The sequence below is a fragment of the Toxotes jaculatrix genome, chromosome 17, assembly GCF_017976425.1.
Source record: "Toxotes jaculatrix isolate fToxJac2 chromosome 17, fToxJac2.pri, whole genome shotgun sequence".
NCBI lineage: Eukaryota > Metazoa > Chordata > Actinopteri > Toxotidae > Toxotes > Toxotes jaculatrix.
In genome coordinates this window covers 12,357,892-12,378,831 of record NC_054410.1, presented here as the reverse complement: position 1 = coordinate 12,378,831, position 20,940 = coordinate 12,357,892, and the positions used below count along the sequence as shown (strand labels likewise).

At 43.2% G+C, this 20,940-nt stretch overlaps 2 protein-coding genes across 2 annotated transcripts in view; one reads left to right on the top strand and one right to left on the bottom strand.

Annotated features, from left to right (window-relative positions):
- Positions 1-878: 878 nt before the first annotated feature.
- On the bottom strand, positions 879-7,804 carry six4a (SIX homeobox 4a). The gene is made up of 3 exons (XM_041060833.1): positions 6,934-7,804; positions 4,522-5,216; positions 879-3,346 (listed from the first exon to the last, which is right to left on the bottom strand). Exons 1-3 carry the CDS (start codon positions 7,665-7,667, stop codon positions 2,730-2,732), a joined length of 2,046 nt encoding a protein of 681 aa, XP_040916767.1. The 5' UTR covers positions 7,668-7,804; the 3' UTR covers positions 879-2,729.
- Positions 7,805-9,455: 1,651 nt separating this feature from the next.
- The window catches only part of mnat1 (MNAT1 component of CDK activating kinase), a 30,487-nt gene continuing 19,002 nt past the window's right edge, over positions 9,456-20,940 (top strand). Inside the window, exons 1-6 of the mRNA XM_041061486.1 lie at positions 9,456-9,629; positions 15,405-15,557; positions 15,956-16,029; positions 17,068-17,171; positions 17,283-17,423; positions 18,696-18,827. Of these exons, the coding sequence (XP_040917420.1) occupies positions 9,541-9,629; positions 15,405-15,557; positions 15,956-16,029; positions 17,068-17,171; positions 17,283-17,423; positions 18,696-18,827 (693 nt within the window). The 5' untranslated portion in view covers positions 9,456-9,540. The remainder of the gene's footprint in view (positions 9,630-15,404; positions 15,558-15,955; positions 16,030-17,067; positions 17,172-17,282; positions 17,424-18,695; positions 18,828-20,940) is intronic.

Sequence of the window (20,940 nt, the reverse complement as noted above, 5' to 3'; positions counted from 1 at the left end):
ACCTGTGCACAGGTAACTTTATCCTGGTAGCCTGTCTCTCCCTCCCTTTCCCGCTAGCCTCTCCCATTTTTCTTCTCCCTCTCTCTGTGCCTCAACAGTGAGCACATACAAACAGTCTCTGTTTATTTAGGTCATCACTTAGATCATATATAACTCCTCCAGCCAGGATTCACTGAGAGGGCTACTCCTATAATCCAACACAGACATGCTGCGAATAAAATAAAATCCCCTGCTGTTTGTCCATTTGTCAAACTTTGTCTCCGTCTTATCTCTTGACGCTGGTTTGGTCGAGTGCCCAAAGAGTGAACAAGTCTTGGGTGGAAATTCATGAACACAGAGAGAATCCCCTCAAGCCGTGACAGGAGTTCAGGCTCTTTTCTGGATAGAGACTCGAGAGCCTGTGAGTGACAGCGCCTCAGATTCATTCTTCCACATGTTGAAGCAGGGGAGGGTTGTTCGGCCTTCGCTCAGGGAAAAAGGCCATTGGATTGGACTGAGCTGTGGGGAGCTGCAGACCCCCCACCCAAAGAGAGCTTTACCTCTGGAAATCTCGTTGCTGTTTATTTGAATTACAGGGGCTGAGATGAGAAAAGGAGGACTAATGAACTCCAGGTTGCCAGGCATGTGCAAACGATCACTGCAGGTTTGCAGAGAGCAGCACCAGGCTTGCTGGATTACTGCATGCCACCCCCCACCTCCCCACCTACCCATGCACAGTTTGCCTACATAGGACTCTGAAATGTCTGTAACTTTCATTCATTACAGATATGTTGTATCCTTACAATCTCGAAAAACCTCAGAGATGATTCCCTAATTTAATCAGTCATCTCGAAGCTAATTTTGCTTGTAAGAATTAAAGATATCCGTTTTATGTTTTTATAAATATAAACTTTTATTGCAGTATGGAGATTTAGAAAAATACATTCACATAATTTCAGATAACAAACATATCATTCAAACTAAGATAAAAAAAAAAAAAACAACAAAACAAAACAAAACAAAACAAATGACCATCAGTTTACTACTTGCCCACAACTCTTTTTTGGTATATTACATTAAAGCACTGAGGATACTTTCACTGAAATGTCCATTCAAATTTTTGGGATAATGTCATAAATCCTGACAAATTAAAGTGTTAATAGTCCTCTAATATGAAGACATGTGATGCACTGATACATGTGCATGTTATGACTTGGCTGTGAGGCTGAAATATGCTATTATGGTCACATTTGACAGCGAGGAATTAGGCTCCTGTTGTGAAAATAACTGGACACACTTGACAAATGGGCTCCACATTTTCTTTTCTTTGCCTTGTCTGACACCCAACAAGTGTGCCAGTGATGGCGACGGGGGTGGTGGTAAATCTTTGAAGCTACGCTGTCACTGCCTGCACACCAACGCAAGAGCTACGACTGAGCTTACTTTTAGTATTATTCACAAAACAAAAGTAAAAGGCACTAGTGTCCAAAACATTATGACGCCATGCGAAGAGAAATTATTACAATCCCTCTCCGGTTTAAATGTTGGACAGTAAAATAAAAAAAAGAAAAATAAGTTGCCCTATTATTCACTTCTAACTTCTTTCCCTTTGTTCCTTTAGCGTTTCAAAAGCATACACACTGTGGACGTCTGCATCTGGCTTTATAGAAAAATATCATTCATGTTTACTGACATTTGGAGAGACACATCAAAATGAAACACAATATAGTATAGCATCATTGTATCTAGTCAACGTACTATGAGTTGCAGCATTATAAACAACATACGATGGACCAACCGCGTGACCTTTCGATCATCATTCAAATCTTGGTCTCACAGGTTGATGATGAGGCTTGAAATAGGAGTCATTGCTGAAATAGTGTGCATTTGTTGTCGTCACACATGCCAAACCCTCTAACATGAGGCCAGCTTGAAACGTGTACATTGTAATGTCGTTATGGTAGTGCAAATGCCAAAACAGACCAATGCCATTGTGTATTTTAAGTAGCAGAAAGGCACATTTGTCTTAACTCTAGTTCCATACTCAACACTCCTAGTTCATTTGGTGTGATATAAAGCACAAAATCAGGGTTTTGCAGTGACTTGAGAGGCAATCAGAGAATTTAAGGTGCTTACTGAAGGACACTTTTTCCTAAATCAGCAGCTTTCTGTGTCTAACAGCCTATTATTCTCCGTATGTGTGTGCAGTCCTTCAGTGAAGCCGTCGCTGTTTAACTGATCATTTTCACAGAGGCTCTCTCCCTCTTCCCCCTACTGAATGACCTTTTTGGTTTGAGCCAGATGACGCACTTAGTTTGGAGGAACATCCTGGTCACATGACTCAAGGCATTCCAGCACCTGCTTCTGCAGATCAAATCCACTCAACAGGAAGTAGCAGGTGTTGTCTATAAAAATGCACATTTAAACATGGCTCAAACACATACAGCGACTTCTTGTGTTTGCACAAAACAGTTGTAATGTTTGTTGGGGCTTTTAAAACATGTCAAAGACTTTTTAAAAATTTTTTTATTTTATTTTCATGATAAACTGATAATGCCCACCCACGGGGCTCCCCTCTGACTAGAGTGCATTGTAAAAGTCAAATGAACACAAATAATTTAACATTTAAAGGAAATGAATGGTAAAAAAGAAAAAAAAATCACACACACACGCTCACACAAAGGTAAAAAGATTCACCATATCGCTGCTTGGGAGGACACGAGTGCTTCTTTGAGGAGACTGGTTTGAGGTTAAAGGTCAGCCATGTCCTCATCCATCTGCACTGTCTGTAGTTTGGCTAGCTCCTTTCCCTCCACAGCCTCCATCTCCCCACACATCGCCCGTACCATCTCATTCACGCCTCCTGAGCCCGGGCCATCAACCTTGTTCTCTGAAAGGTTCATGTAGTCGCTGTTCATGCCGGAGCCCATCAGATGCGAGGGCGGAGGCCCCCGGACTTCGTGGCCCCCAAGGTACTCTGTGGTCTGGAGGTGGTGGCTGCTCGGGTCCGTTTGGGCCATCAGGGGCGTGCTGACGGTGAGGGTGGTGTAGACCTCCGGCTCAGGGCTGGATGAAGTAACGGCAGGGACCTCGGTGGTCGAGGCAGGACCTTGGCTAGAGGGAGCCTCTTCTGAGTTGGGCGTGGTGTAGCTGATCTGACCGCTGGGGTCCAGGTGAAGCCCGGGGTGGTATGAGGAGTAGACACCTCCCTCCAGAGGCTCCTTCTTGATGGACGGCTGGCCGGTATTGCTCATGCTGTAGAGGACTGTGCTGTGGTGCAGAGACGTCATGGTCAGTTTGTCCTGCTGCTGGAACGAGTTGTCACTGGAGGAACTCACTGCTGCTACATTGTTCAGAGGCATGGAACCTGTGGTAATAGAATGACAGATCAATACATACAGTATCTCTACAGTTTAGATCCCATGTCCATGCTGGGCCCCCTTCTCACTCCTTACAGTATTATATGTTTCATTAAGAGCAGGCCTTGGCCCCAAAACTGCTGGTGTGTGTCTCACACACTTTGTGCTCTTTAAGCTTGACCCCACAGTGCCCCAGAGAATGAATCCAAAAGCCTGCTTGAACTCAACAGCAAGCCTCAGTTTTTTTTGTTTTTCCTTATAATTCATCTTGGAGTAGATTCTCTGCTTTCTGTCAAAGCAAGTGCTGTAATGGCTTATTCCCTGTTAATGTGTTTCATGGCCTCTGATTGTCTGAAACATTTTTCCCCACCTCCCTGCTCTGCAGATCAAGAGTGCAATGATGATGAGTGATGGTGACTTCAGAACTTGTTTTTATTCATCTCTGGGGTTTTCAAAGGACCACCTCTTTGTGTGTGTGTGTGTGTGTGTGTGTGCGTGTGCGTGTGCGTGTGCGTGTGCGTGTGCGTGTGCGTGTGCGTGTGGAGGGGTGGGGGGTTGGCCTTCCCTGTTTCTTCTGCTCTGTGTTATGTGTAGTATCAGTCCTTTGGGCTATAGCCCAGTCACAGACAAGCCAAGAATAAAGCAGCTCGGATATACTGGGTGAACGTAGTAGAGATCTGTTGACAAACCGCCAGGGATGTGTAGCATTGCACTGGAACATTTAAAGAGGGCAAAGAGCACCACTGACCTGCTATCAAGCTGAGAGATATAAGGATTTCATATCTATTTTGTGATATAAGACACCTGTAGATTTTATCTGGGTTTCGGTTATTCTAATACTGTAGTAGGTCCTATTTTTGTCTTTTCTTCGTCTAATGTAAAAGCTTTAATTTAGAGCAAATCTGTTGTATGTACCTCACAGACTAAATGAGTAAGTGAATGACTAAATGTATACTTATCATAACCCCATTATTAGATAATATATCCTATTTATTATTAAAAATTAAAGAATGATTAGTCATTTGTCACTAGGTCAAAAAGTTCTGTAATATCTAATTGTGTCTCATTTTTCCTCAGAATGTTATTTTACATTTCTCAAGTAAACATAAAAACAAAGGTTTTCATAAGTAAACTGAAATGAAAACTGAATCATGTTTAACAACAAATCACTTCCTGTACCCACCTTGTTGTGGGATTGTTGAGGCAGAGGAGACAGAGGAGAGCTGCAGGGGAGGAAGACCTATGTCACTGTTGAGTAATGAGCTGCCATCACTGTCAGAGATTCCACTCGGCACCTGGACTAGACTGTAGCCGCCCAGCTGCAGCGCACCTGACGAGGAGCTGAAAGTCACCACAGAGGAGCCCCCGTTCTGGGTGGCCATGGTGTGAACCCCCTCCAGCTTCACCTCGGCTCCGTTCACACAGCCAGAGTAGGGGGCGTACTGCAGGCTCGAGTCCTCACCAGAGCTGCCCAGTCCCTTCTCCTGCCCTGTCTGCATCTGCATGTCCACTCCAGAGTTCCCCAGCAATACCCCTCCAGAAGGCCTCAGAGGGTTGAAGGCCAAGGGCTGGATGCCCAAATTGAGCCCGTTGAAGAGGATGTTTCCAGGTGTGTGGAGGTAAGACGAGCCACCATTGTGAAACACGGTGGAAGAGGTGTTACTGGTTACTAGACTTCCATTGTAGAGACCGCCACTGCTGGACCCAGGGGGCATCTTGATGTCCCCTATCTGTTGGATGACCACCCCGCTGTCCAGAGGCCCTGTTTGAATCCCATGGGTGATCACCCCATCTGAGGAGTTAGAGAGGGGCCGGGGTGACAGCTCCTCCTGGCCTTTACTCGACTCATCCTCTGTGCTGTGGTTTCCATCAGATTCACTGTGAAAAAAACAGGCAGATGAAGATGACAAATGGTGTCTCGCAAAACAGAAGAAAAACAGGAAATCATTTGTGGTAAATTATTGTTGACTCTAAGCCAAAATGGAATAAGATCGGAAAAATGTGTAAGTTCCTGATACAAGCATTAAGTGCTTCTTCTTCCCTTTGTGTAGTTTTTGGGGGACAGAAGACACACTCCAAAGCCCTGTTACAATTAGAGAGCATAAACTGGTATAATGGCGTTTATTTCCTTTCCACCCACATCTTGCCTATAACGCAGAGCAGACAGAGTCACATTTGTTGCTGTGTTATTACCAACCTTTGAAGAGCAGGCTGTGTTTGTGAATGTGTAACCCTCTCTTACCTCATGGAGAGCAGCACTGACAACAACCAACCAGCATCAACAACCGTGCAACCATTTGGCGCAATAAATTCTGGTGTGACAAAATGCCAGCACTGGTGGCATGAGAGGACAAATGGCTGAAACGAAAAGTTGTTCCCTTGAATTTCAAATGTAAAATTAAAATCCTCATTTCTCAGTTAAAAAAAGGCGTGAAAAACAATATGGACGTGGCTGTTACGTTTTGTTTATTAACCCAGTTTTAAAAGACTGATTAAAACAGCTGCATCCCCCCAAGCCGCCCCCTCCCCAAACACACACACACACACACACACACTCAAACATCCAAACCCCCCACTTCCAGGAAAAGATACAAAGCAAGATACTAGTTGTTGTAAGTGTGAGACGATAAAGTTTGTTCAAAAATATCCGCAGGTTATAAAAATATTAAAACACTGTTTTAGAGTAATTGTTGTCGAGATTTGAAGGCGGCCTGTGATGGTTTGTGTGTGTTTGTGCTCGCTTGCGTGTATGTGTGTGGGGAGGAGAGAGAGAGGGAGAGAGAGAGAGAGAGAGAGAGACGGAGGGGTCACCTCCACCAGGTGTGCGTCAGCTTTGTTCACAGAGAGGGAAACATGAAAGAAGGTAAAATTCAGTCTGTTTGTGTGGAAGATTATGAAATGAAACGCAGAAGCTGGTGGAGCCTCTTAGATCCTTTTTTTGTCTGAGAGGGGAAAAAAGTGTGATTGTGAAAATGATTTATGTTGGGCTGGGGGACACACGCACGCGCTAGTGTGTTTGTGTGTGTGTACGGGTTCGTGCGCATCTACACACGCACTTATTAATACACGTGAAGAGGAAATGAAAGTAACTTTTCAAGTCAGCTTTTGAAATGTTTCATCAAAGTTACACTCTATGTGTCTGATATTCAAGGCACTGGAGTGTGTGTGAAGTCACTGTGTTATTTAGTTGCTTATGGTTTCCATGCCCCATAGCACCGACACACTTGAAACCGGATCTGAAAGGCAACCGCTTCATATTTCAAAACATTAAAAGCGTGCTCCATACCCTTTTACGCATACTTTTTTTGGTTTCTTAATTATAAACAGTTAATGATTCACGTTGTCAAGTCTAATAAGTGAGTCCGACGGGAGATTCTGAAATATACCGAGTAATGTCAGGCACAGTGTGAATGGTTATAAACTAAGCGCCTTTCCACGAGGGACAAAAAAGAGCTTTCAAATACTTTGTTAAAATTAGCCCGAGTGTATTTTAATGCGCCTTATGCGCACAGTGCACTCAGAGGAATGTTCTGATAATTTGGTTCGTATGAAGTTTGTGATTTAAATGCGTCGATTGTTCCTTTTGTTGCCTCACCTTTTTGATTGTGCCTCGGACGGGTTTCTGTCTCTCTGTCTCCTGTTTTTGAACCAGTTGCTGACCTGGGTCAAGGAGAGTCCTGTAATCTTGGCGAGATTTCTTTTCTCGGCAGGAGAGGGGTACCGATTCTGATTATACAGATCCTTAAGCGCGTTTCGAGACCTCTCCTTAAAACAATACACAGTCTCCTCGCCGTCCCAGATAGTCCTGGGGAGAGGATACTTTCTCCGGATCCGGTACTTGTCCACAGCGCCCAGGGGTCTCCCCCGCGCCTTCTCCGCCTCGGTGTACCGGGCCTTATACCACAGATCTTGCAGAAAGGTGTGGTTGGACGGACTGAAACTGTGGTTCTCCAAAATACTATACAGCTCCTGGTATCGTGCCTGGTGGAAAGCAACGAGGGCTTGGGCTTTTAGGATGCTTTCGTTGCCGCGTAGCAGGTCACTCTGTGGCAGGGACCACAGGAACCTGGCCAGCCGGTCCACATTGCCTCCCTGCTGCAAAGCCTCGCACACACACGCCACTTGCTCCGGAGAGAAAGCCAGAGAGGAAGCGGCGCTCACCAACAGCTCCGTGCGCACCGCGTCCGTGTTAGGAGTCGTGCGCTCCATGGACAACTCCGCCGCGTCCAGCGCCACAAACTTGATGCACTCCCGCTTATCCACCTCCTTCACATTTTCCCTCTTGATGTCATTTGCTGTTGTGACTTCTCCGGCAGAAGAAGAAGACATTTTTTTTGTTCAAGCCTTCCCTGGTAAAGTCACTCCTCCCAGCTCGATCAGGTTACCTCCTCGCCATGCGAATGCGATCGGATATCTGACAGCAGCTGTAAGTAGATATCTCTCTCCCCTTTTCCTTCCAACGTGACTTTTACTCTGCGGGGACTGGAGCTGGAAGGAGACACACTGGGGTCTATCTGCAGGAGAGCCACGCCATTGGCCGCCGATGGACCCATAAGGGAGGAGCAAGCCGATTCAGACACGAATGTTTGGTTTCCAACTGTCACTCATATAAGTTCCAGTATATTCCCGCAGCTCACCTGTGCAAGGTGAGCGCTTCTGGGATCGTGGGAACGGGATATCCCTGTTATCTGTATGGTCAGGAGCTGCGTTTACTGTCGGTATATAGAACTATAAAAGCACGAGAGAGTTTTTATTACCTTGTCCAAGTATTGAGATCTAAGGGGGGCGAGGGGGGTAATCCTGGAAATATTGTCCCTCACCATCTCAATCAGAAATGATTCTGACTCGCAAAACATTAAAAAAAAACTTGAGACTGAGACTCGACTAGTCGGATACACTCAACTCAGAAGATTTTTTTAAATGCCAACACTATCTGGCACTCTCCATCTTAGCTTGCGTTTCCACAGACTTTTCAGTGCACTCTGAAATCTGTATACCACAAGATATATCACTCTGAGGCAGGTCACAGCAAACACATCATGATCCCAATAAGCATGTTAACAATGTTAGATCAACTCCAATATATAATCATGTCATATTAAGAAACAAACCGCTCCACATATATATAGATTTTCAGACCATCTGACCACCATAAATATGTGTGTTGTGATATTTCTGTCTTCTTTAGAGCTCAAAAAGTAACTCTAAGTATTATTTTTTTACCATACATTCATGCCCCCAAAGCCATCCACCTGTTTAACATTAATATAAGATTATATGAAATTAGTAATATAAGGAGAGCTGACATCAAATGTCACTCACAGAAGGTTATATTTTTGTTGTACTATCACATTTACCTGGTCAGATTCATGGTTATTTCAAAACATGAATTTTTGTCATTGTAATTTATTGTTTGTTTGCTTGTTTTTGCAAATTGAAAAAGTTTAAATCTAATGTAGTGGTGGAGTCTAACATTATATTAACAATTACTGACATTCATACATTGTCAGTAAATCAACACGTAGGCCTGGGCCTTTAGTAATTGTGATAAAATATACAGCAGTGCATCACCTTTGAATCTGAAATTAAACTACTCAGCCAACCTGCCTTAAAGTTAATGGGACTATTTTATCACTATAATAATGTAATAGACATTTTCTGTCTTCAGCACACATTGATGATGTAAGATCATAAATCATATAATGTATCCATCATCTTTGATAAATAATTTTCCCCCAAACAGTTATACATTCAACTAGAAACTGCATGATGTCAGGAGCCCTGGGGAACAACATCTGGATAGGTCTTTGGTTTTAATTATGTTTCAGTTCAGACTTACATTAGATCATGGAATATGTGAGACTCATGTATGGAGAGCAGCGCAGAGGAGACAATGAAACCCCATAATAAAAACAACTATTTTATACGTTCTCTCTAAATACAACCAAGTGAAAATAAGCTACTCAGCTTTTTGCCTCAGACCCCCTGGGACTCCTCAGGGACCCCAGGGTGTGCCTGCACCACAGTGTGGCCATCGTTGCTGTGGAGGTCATCGTCAAGGCGGAACTGCTCTTATTAGTGCACTTTCCCGTCGGACCACATTGTGTGTAACGCAGCGGTTCGCCTCCTGGAAAGTGACAGAAGGAGCTGCAGGCTGTTGACATTTTTCTCTGGCTCGTTATTTTGTGTTGCTCGCGCAGAAATGGACGACCAGGGGTGTCCGAGGTGCAAAACAACCAAGTACAGGAATCCGTCGCTGAAGCTGATGGTGAACGTCTGCGGCCACACGCTGTGAGTATTTACATCTGACAGCTACAGAGAGCACACAGTGAAGCCAATTTCCCCCCACAACACCACCGTGTTTTTCCTGCTTCAAACTGTGCTAAAGACACCCGCCGACAGTTAAAACGCCCAAAGCAGGCGGTTACGTTTTATTTTAAAACTATTTCCACCTGTTTTGCGTTTTTTATCTTCTCAAATCTTACTGGTTGCGTGTTAAAGAGGTTTGAGCGTTTGGCTAACAGCTAACGGTTTGTTGTGCTCAGTGATGAATTTTATGATGAAACATTAAGGTGGATTATAAACAGCATACTAACTCGCATAGATAAAATAAGTTTGACACTGTTGACCATGACTAACTTTCAGAAACGTACTGCAGCTTTAACAGGCGAGTTAGCACAGTTGAAAGGTGGCTTCATCCTCTGTCTCTGATCTGATAGTTCTGCATGACAACTGTCAAACCTGCTAGACACTGACAGACCAGACAACAGCAGCACATTGGTACCTGCACTGATCTGTACCCCTATAAGTTCGTGGAAAGTACAAAAAGTTCAGGATAGCAGGTAAAAGAGTGACTAATGAAGGGGAATATAAACTTTGTGTGTATGTAATGAGTACAGACAGTCTAGAGGTGTTAAAAAGGTTGCACTACATAATTATAGTATGATCATTTAACATGCTCTATATTGCTTATGGATCCTACTAGCAGAGACAGAAACACCTAGACCCCACTCATTAAAAAACGCATCCTAAATGTAACCATCCGAAGCTGATCCCTGAACATAAGCTTTTTTTTTTTAAACTTACTAAACTCCTGTGGTGCGTCTGGACTGGTGGGTCAGTTACAGAATTTGAACCTAAAATCCTTCATACTTTTCTATGAAACAAAACAAAAAAATAAGCAAATAATTGCAAAATGTTCTTCACAAGCTACCAGAAAATTAATTTAATATTTAATGTACAATGACATAAAACAAAGAAATGTCAGCAAGTCTTTATTTTTGTGAATCTGGAACTAACAGATTTATGACTTGAACAACTAATCAGTTATCACAAGTGGAATAATTTTGTTTTGATTGACTTGGTTTCTTAATAATCTAATTGTTGCGGCACTAGTTCACATTAATCTTACATATTTGTTCGCTACAGTTTTTATTGGGTGTCATTGTCATGTCAGTACTGGGTAAAGCTTGTTTGCTGTGCATTTTCCAGTGTTTAACCTTGTCACGTGCTTAAAAATCTGGTCATTTAAATGAAGGGGACATGTTCTCCATGAGCATCATGCAGTGACGGTGGTAGGCTGATGAGAGCATCTTTTCGACCCTGTCTGTTTATTGACCGAACCGTCAGGAAGCGGCTGTGCTTTGTCATCAGGTCAGTGAGCTCATAACTCACCGCCTCCGTCTGGATGCAGGGCTACACGCAGAAAATTAAAATGATTCTGCAATGAAGCAATTTGGAGAGATGTCCTAGCTCAGGTCACCTTGGATATGTTTCTCGGAGCCGGTGCGACGCTGAATTTATGCACCACTTGGAAACTGCTGTACTCTCAAACTGTATTAGTATTTTCATCACTGATGTCATTTGGCTTTTAGTTTCCAGCCAGGTTTACCAAAGAGTTGATAAATATGGAGGCCTGCACTGTAGCCTGAGCAAAGTGTTTCAATTTCACAGTTACTGATTTCCCATTTGTAATCAACAACTCTATACGGAAAACAGTGAATAAGAACGACAGAGGAAATATGGAAAAATAAATGAATCAGAAAGGAAAATGCATAAATACACATGAACAGTGTGTCTTTGTATACTTAATTAAACTCACAAACAAACACATAAAGCAGTTTCTTATTTACATAAGTCCATATCTTTTAAGTCCAAAATTTGGAGTGATGTACCTCCCATTACAAAAGCACAGACGGGCAGAAAATTCATATTGTGAAATGATACAGCTACTTTTTCCAGTACAACCTTGTTATTGGTTCACAATGGACAGCTGATAGAACAGTTTAAATCTAGTAATCAGAATGAAAATACAAACTCAACCTAGGCTAGATTTCAGCCAACAACAGTTTTGATAACTGATTAAACTGATAATCATTGTATCCAGTTTCTTTTCTTCTTTTCTCTGACAGTCTGTCTTAAATTATGAGAGATATTTGTTTCAGTTTTGTGAATATGGGTTAAATGATTAACAGATTTATTGATAAAATGATGCATAGATTTTTCAATGTCGCCCTAGTTGGACGCTCTGCACCGGTTCATTCATTTAAAAGAGTGTTAACCTCTCTCTCTCTCTACCTTGGCTCGCCTGAGTGGCCCATTCCAGTCTTGGTTGACCAGGCTTCCTGTCCTGGCGATGCAATGCGGTATCGAGCTTCTCCACCTCTAGCATGCGTCTAAATTTAAACCCCACCACAGCACATTTTGTGTCCCTGTCACCGGTGGTGTTTGATGTGCGTTATTTATCACCTTCGCACAATGACACCGGGCCCATGTCCCTTTGACATTTGACACTGGGCACCCAGGCAGGCACAAACAATGTCAGGGGGTGGACATTTTGGGGTTGATAGACACACCTCATTAAGCAGAAACTAGCTTCTTGTACCTGATGGTTATATGTTCTGGGTGCATTAACAGTGGTAAAGTGGGAAAAGTTTTATTCAGGTGTTTCTAAAGTTAATTTTCAGATTAAATAAACAAGATATAATAATTAGTGAACTTTATAGGTGCTAGCAGGCACATTTTTTAACTCTTTGGCAGAGAGATTGTCTTGTATAAGCCTCAGGAAGAATGCTACTTATGATATTTCTTAAAATGTCAACTTCTGCACCACCTCAGGGTAAGCTTAGTTCCACAAGCCTTTGGTTCTCACTGTATTTTTCATGATATGATTAAAATGTTCATATCCCTGTGTTTTTATTTTGAAAACTTTAGGTTTAGGATTAAAAGAAGAGTTTTAAGTTGAAGTTTACAGTGACAAATCTCTGTCCACTTTGCTACTCTATGAAATACTCCAAATCTGTGGTTTATTTTTTTAAGATCACACAAGCCTAACGCTAGCTTCCTGTGTAAGCAGTCATACTCTTGGGCCTCAGCATTTTTTGAGTGTGCTGCTGCAGGTATTGTAGGTCACAGGGCAGGACAGAGCATCATAGCAGGTTTAAATATGACACAAAGAGAGAAAGTCCTGAGAACATCATGAGCTTCGTGACACAAACAGGTGATTCCAGCTTCTGTCTGATCATGGTGGGTTTTTTTTTTGTTTTGTATTGTTTAGTTTTTTGCTCTGTCTCACAAAGGGAGGTAGCAAAGATACAGGCAATGTCACCAAGCAGTGGTGGGGTGATGGTGGCGGTGGTGGGGGAGCGTCTTTGCTGAGCCAGGACCCTGTTTACCCTCCTCTTACCACCCCCTTCTCTGACCTGCTGACAGCTGCAGATGGGAGAGATAGGAGCCTGGAGCTCTGAGTAGGACAGGTGAGAGAGGGAGGAGTCAGGAGCACTCAGTCAGCAACAACAGCCCTGGGACACAAAGATGGCAAGCTGCTAGAGATCTGACTGTTCACTTAGATGTCTGTTCTGTATGCCAAGCAAAATTGCTTATCCTTGGCAAGAGATTTCTGAATCTCCCTTTGATTACAAATTGCAACAGGCACACAATCTGAAAGCTGTCACTTAGACAAGGCGAACTTCAGAAGAAAGATGGCAAATTGCCTCTAAAAGTCTCCTCCCTCCCCTTTAGACGTTCACCTCTTTGCTCTAGAGTTACACAGGATTTCCCCTATGGAGAGTTCTGTTGTGTGGTCCATTTATGGGGCAGGGGGCAAGCTATGCCCCACTCCTCGCCCCGTGTTGATGAATGGGCTCTTTGTGGGCCTGTGGAAACAAGCTGAATCTCCCCGTCTCCCTCCATATGGCCAGGCCTATACATCTCCTGTAGCCTGGGGCCACAGTGAACATCTGCCTCTTCCAGGGTGCACTTGAGCAATGGGCTCCTCATGCTCTGAAGCACCAACTGGACAACGCAGATGTTTCTGTCCATCGTCCAGCTTTCATTTTTATATTGCTGCTTCATCTAAACTGACATGCTTGTAAAAAAGTCCCCTGCAATGCTTTGTCTGTTTTATATATCTATGCGTGTTGTATGGCTGGTGTCATACCTGGCAGGTAGGGCTTGTTTGACCCATATCTGAGACGCTACGCATAAACAGCCAAACTCCATGGCTCTGCAGTTTCTCCTTTAACTGTTTTTTTTTTTTGTTTTGAATCCTGCTGATGAAGTGAAATGTCCTGCATGATGACTCTGTCATGATTGTTCTAATAGGCTTCATCCCAGGAGAGCTTTTGACAAGGCACCAGTGCCTCAAGCCCAGTCTTTAACTTTTGGAAAGAAGTGACTCAGTCATACCATCAGTGGCATATGGGGAAAAATCAGGCTTTTTCCCTGCAGCTTTTCTATATTTTATTATGAGTACTATGAGTACTGTCAGTGCTCAAAAGCAGGTAGTAACATTTGGAAACCAGATGTTATCCATTTTTGCAAAGGTGGTCACAAGCAGGAAGGTGAACTCCTGTGGAAATAAAGCTCCACAAGGACTTAATTACAAGAGCGTACTGTGCAAACGTTTATCCAGGCCCTCCACCCCATCAGGGGAGATTTAGGAACATTCCCATTGTCTTCAGTGTCCACTCCTCACTTGAGTGTGACTGATGGGTAAACGCCTACCTGCATAAAGGTGTGATTGATGGCTAAACTGAGGGTTGTGCCCTCAGGTAGGTCTGCTGGTTGGTTGCCAAGGAGCTGTGTCATGATGGTTCATAGAGTAAACCAACCTGGGCTTCACCTGGAATACTCCAACATTATCTGAAAAGTTTTTGTTCATTGTTGTGTCACTGGTAGAGAGGTGTGCACGTTATTGAAGAGAACAATGATTCATGGCTTTATATGAGGAACCAAAGGCCACCTGAAAAACTCATCATGACTGTGCTGTACTTCTACATATTTTGTCTTGGAAAGTAATCATATCCATTAAACAGATTTATAGTAGATACTTTGATCAATAACTGCCTAGATTTCCACGGTGTTTAAAAATGTGGCTTAAGCTACTCAGTAACGCAGCTTTCTTTCATTTAGGGACCATGTCAAGAATAATTTGACATGTTAAAGTTAAACTTCAAGGTAAATAAAAACCTTAAGCACAAATGACAGTTCAGTTTAAAATACTTAAATTTACAGATGAAGTAATGAATACACAAAACACTGCAGTTGACCATCTGTACTTCTTGGCTTTTCCCAAATTACGTAAGACATAGTCCATTCTTATAATGATAGACTACACTGTGAATTACTGAGCTGGATTTTATCATATTATGCAACGTGGCAGAATGACTGAGGTTTGTTGAAATAACAATAAAGCAAATGTTTTTCCACGGCAGACAGACACTCCACTGATGGAGTGTCAGACTAATTTCCTCTTGTCTGAGAGTGGGAGGCAGCCTAAACGACATTCCAATCATAATCCCAGCCATCTTTGAGCACTCAGAGGAAATATTCATATGCCCCATTATCACCCACTGCGTCTGATGATAACTTACAGACTTGAAAAAAAAAAAAAACACAAATTTGCTTTACTTTGAGGAAAATTGTATTTCAGCAGCCACACAAGACATCACATGCATACACACACAGAGCTGACTCTCAGGCCTGCCTGAGGAGGGTCACCTCTGGAAATATCCAACTCAGCTTGGTGGTATATTTTCTGTTCTGTTGTGCCCCTCTCCCCCACAGATGCGAGAACTGTGTAGAGATGCTGTTTGTGCGCGGCTCGGGCAACTGTGTGCAGTGCGACACGCCCCTGAGGAAGAGCAACTTCCGCGTGCAGCTTTTCGAAGACCCGACCGTAGATAAGGAAGTGGAGATCCGCAAGAAGGTGCTGAAGATGTGAGTGGGGGGGATGCTCAGGAGGGTGAGGGGTGAGGCTCTGCGTGTTTATGTGCCATCCCATGCCTCCACCCACTTCTTAAGCCACCTTTGTCTTTCTCATTACACTGTTTGTTTTGTAGACAATGACTCTCCCCGGGGGGGGGATGGGGGGGGGCTCAAACGGGAAGGCTCTTTCCCTGCCAGGTTTTTACTTCGCAGCCCCTCCCCAGCCTCTTTCTCTCCCTCTCATCGGTTCTTTAATAGCCCCTTAATTGACATCTAATGTGTGCCTATTAGGCAATATGCAGACATGGTATTATAAAATGGTTGATTTAATGGAGGCTATTAATGTCAGTGCATGTTTGCTTTCATCAGGTTTTACTATTTGTATCATGAATTGTATCTTCCCTGTGCAGATACAACAAGAGGGATTTTGATTTCCCCAGTCTGAGAGAGTATAACGACTACCTGGAGCAAGTGGAGGACATAGGTGAGAGCACTTACTTGGAAGCCTTATGCTGAAACAGAGGGCAAAAGGGATGCTTACTAGTGTAATAATTTCTCCTTGTATCTGGCTGCAAAGGTCGATGTTTTACAGCCGTTCATGGATCAGGGAGTAGCTCTGCCAACGCTAACACGTCTTGACTGGCAAAGCCACCATTTAGCTTGGATGTGTTAAAAGAGTTGGATATGGTGCGGCCAGTCGGCCTTGTTTCTAATTTGTCCCAGTGGCCAAAAGTGCTGCTGCGAGAAAAAGAATCCCCAATGGCCCAGAAAGTATTTTCCCCATAGACTGCCATTATAAAAGAGATATCCGTAAAAGTGTTGACAGCACTCCCAGAACTGCAAATAAGGTATTATCCCATGAAACCATGAGGATTTAGTATATGCAAAACTTTCCCAGACCTTAGAAGATCTGTTTTTTATGTGTGTGATGTCACCCCAATGTAAAGTCTATAACATGAATGGGACAGAAAGGGCGGGGCCAGGAAGAGGGACATTAATGTAATGTGACATTACAGTCAGGTATCCAGTTCCTACAATACATTAATGGCTTTTAGCCTGTAACAGTGGGCAAAACAGCTCCTGTGATCAAGGTTATAGGTTTGGTGCAAGGATTTACACTAGTGATATTATGTGGTCATTCAAAGTTGACCAGCTTGTCCATTTTTAACCTTTAAAACAACACATTTTCTCCTCAGATTTCCCCTTAGTGCACCACAGAAGATCTGTCTCACTTAAGTTTAGAGAAATATGGAATCACCAGATGCCGTTTTTAAGGCTACACCATTCCATCAAACAGAAAAGTATACATGTGTTGAACATAATTTTTTATGCTTTTCTCGGTATTTCAGCAGGAAATATTTTGTTATCTTTGGAACTCTTTGGGTGTTGACTAGAATTTAAAATAACTGTATCGTGGGTTTTTGAACAGCGCTTGCCTGCACTGCATGAGTTTGTGATGATGTACACTGAGGGGTCTCTTGGGCTGAAGAAATTAAAGGTGATTTGTGTCACTTCTATGTAGTGTATAACCTGACAAACAACGTTGACGTGGAGAATACCAAGCTGAGGATGGAGCAGTACCAGAGGGAGAACAGAGATCTCATCCAGAGGAATAAGGCTACACTTGTAAGTACCAAGTGTATTTTCCCACACATGTAGAAGGCCTACAGGTCAACCACACTACAGCATGCTCTTTTACAACATACTTTTTCTCTTGCTAACCCATGTCCTCCTCAGACCCGAGAACAGGAGGAGCTGGAGGAGCTTCTGTTGCTGGAGCAGCAGGGAAATGAGCAGCGGAGACTGGAGGCACTGCAGGAGGAGCAGAGGCAGCTCCAGGCCAAGAAGAAGAACAAGCAGGCTCTGCTGGATGAACTGGTGAGAAACACACATGTTGCATGTACATGTCCACAGAATGAAGAGTCTAGCGATGCACAAAGACAAGCAGAGGGCAAGTTGCATTATGATAGATGCCTGTCACATACACACAAACACACTTGCACACACACCCTCAGCCTGAGGGTCCATGGCTGTGAGATCATTAAGAGCTTATTACCAGCCATTGTGCTGCGGGCTACATTGTTCTCATTCTGTGATTCCAAAGCCTCTTGGCTCCATTGTGTTGAGCTGCGGTCTTTGGAAGTGATTGTTCCTGCAGAGCGGACTGCTGAAGGACCATCACAGATAGCAGGCTAAGCTGTGTGTTTGTTTGTTTAAGGCACAGGGCCTGTTGACTGTAGGCAGATGAGATCAGCTCTCACCCCCCTGGGGGCACTCTCCTGAGTTCTGACATCTGTACATCCCTGTGGCCAGAAAGCTCACTGTTCTCACATGAGCCTACAAGCATATGCCAACACATGTATTTAACATGTATTTTACTTGGAACACTCTTCTTGATTATTGTTGTAATGAAATGTAAACATTGAATTTATATTATTTGTCTGCAGGCACATTTTTCTCTTGAATTTATTAACTTTTTTTTCTCTCAAGATCTGTGTGAGACACATTAGCCATCTGATGTCACCCAAATAAAGTGTGCAAGTTTACCCAAGTGCCTCTGCACGCTAAGTGTAACCCTCATAAGTAAGTGGTCAGTTTTTCCTGTCAGAGCAGGACTTATTAGTGTTAGCGTTAGCCATTAAATCACTTTTGGTTCATTGTTAAATGCTAAGACAGCTCTAGACCGTCCTACCATTGCTGTCCACCCTATCAAAAATGTCCTACCTCTTCAGCGTACAACATGTCCAAGCTTGTGTTCTTAAACCTCTGCGCTTGGCAACACTCCACTGGAGAAAGTGAAACGTCCGACCTTGCATTTAATGGAGGTGAAGGCGGTGCAGTGCACTTGAAGCAGCGTCCCCTGCAGTGCCACAGTTTTGTTAATATGGCTTGCATCAATAATGTGGCAGCTAGCCTGAAAGCACCAGTTAGACAGAAATATCTGGGATGCATGGGGCGGGGGGCTGACTGCTTGTACTTTCATCTGTCCTCAACATACAACAGCTACATGTGAAAAGGGACTCAAAATATACGAGTGTCAGCTGTTTTTGCTTTTTAGAAAAGTTCCCGATAAAGCACTTTGTTGCATGTAACTCACACACACCAAGATTAACTTTCTCATAAAATCCCAAATCCCATTTGTTTCTCCAGGAGCAGTCTAAACTTCCTGCCACCATCTTGCTTGCCCAACACAAGGTCCGTGCTGCCCAGCTGGAGACCGAGATAGAACAGCAGAAGCAGGCGATCAAACCTACTAATATATTTTCAACTGGAATCCATATGGTGAGTGCAAATTGCCACTTTAACACGTTAACATTCCCGCATAAAACTTGCCTCCATGAATTGTCACAACATTGATTTTATGAATTGTTTTTCTTATTCAAGCCTCAGTATCTCTCAGCTGTCTCTGATAAGAGACAGCTGAGAAGCTGTTGACTGTACTTTTATGTGCTTCAGTTTCCTGTAGGAATCAAAACAAATGTGATTGGAATAAAACTGAAATTCTCTCAACTTTCCCATGTTGTGACATAATGCGACTTTTGATCTTTTTTTTTTTTTTTTTTTTTACTTTTTAAATTATTATTTTTGGCATTTTTGCTTTTTTGTCTCCCTGGTCAGGAGGCGAACCACAGAGATGTGGTTACACAGTATTCACCTTAATCGTTAGGCAACAACGAGGTAGTCCATTTTTGAATCTCGAGTCACGGTGGGCATTGGCAGCATTTTTTCGAAGTTCCCAGTGTATGGCATTCTGTTGGATCTCCTTTGCTGGAGTCTGTATGTGTAAACAGGAATTCTGTAATTTTCCTCTGAACACAACCTTAGTATGCATGAGTCAGGCTGGGCTTTGCTGTTACAGGTAAAAGCAGGGTGAAGTCAGTGAAACACAAAACCTTGAAGAAGCTATACATACAATAAATAACAAATGGCTTCTATATTTACAATGAGCCCATTCAGGTTAAGGTCGCATGGTATGGTATTTGTATCCACCTGTGGTTAGGTGGGTCTGAATAGTTAAGGTCATAGTATGAGTTCAGTTCTAATTTAAACTTGATGTGGAGGATTTGTTAACAGTAGAGTGGTGTTCACACTCCAGACCCTCAAAGGGTGGATATTGGTCTGCATCTGATTCTTCTTCAGTGTGGAAACAGGTCGTCATCCCTTCAGTCATGTCATCATAAACCTCTGGGTGAGCGGTGCGACCCACAGAGAGAGGATGTGGGCTCAGGGCTCTGGTCGCTCTGGGCTTGTAGCTTTGTGCTCATCATGTCTAGAGAGACCTTCCATTTGGCTGTCGTTCAGGTTTACAGTCGTTTATTTTCATTTTACTGTGATGAGATAGGCTGTGTCATCACCCCCACCCCCTCCCCATCAGCCCTCATGAGACATGGTTGTCTTCCCACAGTTCAGTGGTGCATGAGAGAGATATCTGCTCAGTACTCACCTAGGTTAAAGCTGTAGCTAGGTTTTGACATACTCAGGTACAGCCAGAATCTCACTCTTTTGCCATCTTTGTTCAGCTGTTCTGCCCATTTTAATGTGTTTTTCACTGGTGTAGCTCTCTCGAAAGTTCTCGGTGAAATAATAAAATGCAGTAATAATCAGTGAAACTTTACAAAAAGTTTTAATTTACTTATTCAACCCCAAAGAGGCAACTGGCTCATCCACCACCAGTCTAAAAGCATTGAGTTGATCCAAATGGAAGATGTGGTACACTGAGTCTCACCCCCTTGATATACAACATGAAGTTAAACTTGCTGATGGAGAGAGAAACAGCATGATTATGTTGCTCTTGGCTTCTTCTGCGGCTGTTTTTCCTTGCTTCTTTCTTCCCATTTCTCTTCATCCTCCCGTCCCCGAGCTCCTGTTGGTGGAGCAGAGCTCTCACCATGCATCTGCTGTGTTGGACTGAGAGACTTGAGTCAGGGGAACGTGTGGGTTTGGATTTCCCTTCACCTCAGAGTCCATAAGAATGACTTCTGTTTGACTTGGTGGGGTTTCAGCACAGAGCGGTGGATTCCTGCAGATTGCTGGAATTCATTTATCTGCTAGGTTGTGGTCCCTTGTTCCAAGCAGGCTTTCAGTTTTTCTTCAGCAGAAATTAAGGGAGGCAAATGTAAAAACACATTTCTAAATCTGGGGCACATTCGTATGATATTCCTTTATAGTTAAGCTGGTTTGTGCTGCTCTCTTTAGTGACAGCGACATCAATTAGTGCAATGTAACGTTTAGTCAGTTATTTGACTTTTCAATCAAAGTATAAGATTGATAGACAACAACTCTGATGATCAGCCACTTGAGTCATTTATCAAGCAAGAAGGCCAAACATCCACAGACTCCATGTTGTGAGGTTCTCGTCCTTTTCTCTATTTTATACACTTGTCAACATAATATT

Coding starts and splice junctions, on each gene's coding strand:
- six4a (XM_041060833.1), bottom strand. CDS start 7,667: ATGTCTTCTTCTTCTGCCGGAGAAGTCACAACAGCAAATGACATCAAG. Junction 5,217..6,933: donor TCCGAGGCACAATCAAAAAG/GTGAGGCAACAA, acceptor TTTTTTTCACAG/TGAATCTGATGGAAACCACA. Junction 3,347..4,521: donor CTCAACAATCCCACAACAAG/GTGGGTACAGGA, acceptor CTATTACCACAG/GTTCCATGCCTCTGAACAAT.